We start from the raw sequence: 2,947 nt of genomic DNA, 5'->3' as shown, positions 1-2,947 counted from the left end.
GGCCCTGGACATCTTAAGCCAAGCAATAGGTTGCAACAGATGGTGCTTCGTTTTTTCTTGTGATCAGGGGTAGGTTTTCCCCATGGGCTGGAAATGTGATTTGGACACTCTTCTCATTCAGTGGAAGAGAAAATGTTGTTGCTGTGTTTGTAATGACACTGATTTTTGATCTGTTTTATTATTTTCATGCAAGAGCAGTCTATAAGTGTGTGAGAAACTAGAAGAAAGAGAAGCAGAAGGTCCTACACAGCAGTGAGTTAACACCAAAAGAGGCTGGATGCTGGACACATGGAGAGAAAGTGATCTGTGACAATAAGTAAAGTTGTTAGTGTCATGCTTTTGCTTGCAGTGCTGAGAATTTAACAGCTGGTACCCAGCATTCAGGTCATCAGGTTTTGCAATATGCTGCCTTTAACGATCTTTCTTTTGGGTACTGCTTAATCCCACTTTACCCAAGACAGACGGGCTGTTAGATCTGCACAGAACAGAAGGGAGAAAGGAAAAAAAAGTAAAGACATACCACATGAATTTAAAAACATTTAAATTAGCATTTAACATGCCAACTATTCAGCTCCCTCCAGGAAAGCAGCCTCATTCATTTAGGTCTTTCCAAGTAGAGCTCTTCAGAAATATCAGCTAACTAGAAGCCTGACAAAAGAGGTGATACCTATGAGAGCCATTTGTGTTGTTTTAAACCTGTTTATCTATTAAAGGTGGAGGCAGCTGGAAAATAAAATATAAGTGTTCTCTGTAGTCAAGAGAGTTCTGATCAGGATTCATTTTCCCAGTCATGTAGCTAACGGAAATTGATAGGAAAGGAGAACAGATTTCATTAACTTTTCCCTTTAAAGTAAACTGATTGCTTTTTCCCTATAGGCTTTTTCCCTTTGACACTTCCCTGTGCAATGAGAGGGGAATATTCTTTGAAATTACTTTTTTCTACTTATGCTGCACTTTTTGAAGGCTGATATGCTTCAAGGCCCATTTCCAAAAAGTGACAAAATCCAAAGGAACTTATACTGCAAAGGGACAGAGTTAGAAAGGGGGTTAATCACCTTATAATGCAAAGTGCCAGGGGCTACTGAAAATACCCCTTTGCTCCTCCCTGCTCTGCTAAGTAACACAAAACCTGTTGCTTTCTACCTGAGACTTGAGGCCCCATGCTGGGCACTTGGGCAATTTCCCATCTTCACCATACGGTGGACTGATGAAACAACATATTCTGGTGGAAGCAAGCACCGAGTTTAATCCCACATAAATCAAGATTAAGTACAAGCCAAATAGAAAATAGAATAACAGTCCTTCCCTTTAAAATAGAAATAATTATATAAGAATGTAAATTGCAAGTAGGCATTGGCTCCCCTATACTTTGAAACAAACCTGAAATTTGAGTGCACTGTCTTGTGTACCCTGCTTTTCAATGTTAAACTGTAATATGTCCCAGACACTCTTGGTTACTTGAACATATGTATTTTAAGAAATGAGATTCTGATTATGTTCAAAGCCAGGTGTTTTTCTCAGTCAGGTACAAGCTAAAGAAAACTTGTAAAGAAAATAAAGGAAATCTCCACAGGCTTCATCAGCTTGCGTTATAAAAGAACAGCCTTGCACAGAATTAAAAAAAAAGTCTAAAAATGTATTCTGAGAATAAACAAAATCTTGTTTGTAAAAGGAATCATTCCCATGAGCTTAGTAAGTTGTTCTTTTCTTTTTTTTTTTCCTTTTTTTTTTTTTTTAAGAGAAAAAGATCCTTAAAGTTAGGACACAAGGTTGGTTTTATTTCTTTTTAGTGAGGCATTACTTAGCTACTCTTTTGTTAAGATGGAGTTGTATGTTGTCAGAGCCATTGGAATGTGACAAGTGGATGTTCAAAAGCAATTGGACCGATTCACTCCCACTGGCAACCCAAAGCATCACTGTGATCCCAAAAAAATACAGCCCTTCGTTCACTCACCACTTGTATTCCAGGTTGCCCGCTGTTGGCTCTGCAAACCATTCTTCAGGCACTGCTCCACGTAGGATTTGGGATCGCACCCGGAGAGGAGGATCTCACCGAGGAGAGCGATGTAGGCAATGGCCAGCCGGAGCGTGTCGATTTTGGAGAGGCGCTTCTCGTACGGGAAGGTTGGTACGTGGCACCTGAGCTCCTCAAAGGCCGAGTTGATGTTGAGCATCCTCTTCCTCTCGCGGACGTTGGCGGCGTGCCGCTGGTGGAGGGGGCCGGGGGGCGGCGGGGCCGGGGGGGAGCTGTCCAGTTCAGCACCCCCCGCCGCTCCGCCCGCCGGCTCCCCCGGGGCGGGCGGGCAAGAAGGGCAGGAGGGCCAAGGGGAGAACTGGTCTGCCAGGGAGGAGCAGTCCAGTAGGAAGTTGTCCAGCGGAGCGTTGGGATCTGCCTGGTCCCAGAAGAGAAATTCAGGAGCGGAGTCTTCCTGCTCAAAGCTGTAGCAAAGTTCCTCCATGCTCTGACCCACCAGTCCGAAGCAAGCTAGCAGAAATATTTACAACTTCAGACTGAACCGATTATCAGGAAAATGAGATTCTAATTTCATTAATACCCCCGGCCCCAAAAAATATCAGGGGCAGGGAGTCCTGCTTGTGTCCTTGAGGAAGACTATCGCAAAGTTTCCCCAGTTGGAAATCCAGGTGGGACTCATGATTTAAATACTTCATGGCTCCTCAACAGGGGAATGATCCTATTCTTCTCCACTCAAAACTAATTAGTACACGTGCTTCTCTTTTTATTAGCTGTTAACTACAAAACAATATGAATGAATGTAACAAGAGAGAATGAATTTCCTATTGACTTTCTCCTGGAAAATCCATTGAAGCAGTTATTGAGTTCTTCCACAAGTTCAGTCTCTCCACTTGCTATTTAGAGTAGGGTTCACACAGGGGTTTTGTTGTTATTGTTGTTGGTTTTGGTTAGGAGTGGTTGGAGGAAGAAACA

At 42.9% G+C, this 2,947-nt stretch overlaps 1 protein-coding gene across 1 annotated transcript; it reads right to left on the bottom strand.

The window, feature by feature from the left end:
* Positions 1 to 437: 437 nt before the first annotated feature.
* LOC104259839 (helix-loop-helix protein 13-like) lies at positions 438 to 2,459 on the bottom strand. Its single transcript, XM_009815362.2, has 2 exons — positions 1,955 to 2,459; positions 438 to 475 (listed from the first exon to the last, which is right to left on the bottom strand). The coding sequence occupies exons 1-2, from the start codon at positions 2,457 to 2,459 to the stop codon at positions 438 to 440; spliced, it is 543 nt and encodes a 180-aa protein (XP_009813664.2).
* Between the last annotated feature and the right edge of the window lie 488 nt (positions 2,460 to 2,947).

This window comes from Gavia stellata, chromosome 8 (assembly GCF_030936135.1).
Source record: "Gavia stellata isolate bGavSte3 chromosome 8, bGavSte3.hap2, whole genome shotgun sequence".
Taxonomy (NCBI): Eukaryota; Metazoa; Chordata; class Aves; order Gaviiformes; family Gaviidae; genus Gavia; species Gavia stellata.
The sequence above is the reverse complement of the archived record's forward strand: the minus strand, read 5'-3'. Positions and strand labels throughout refer to the sequence as shown.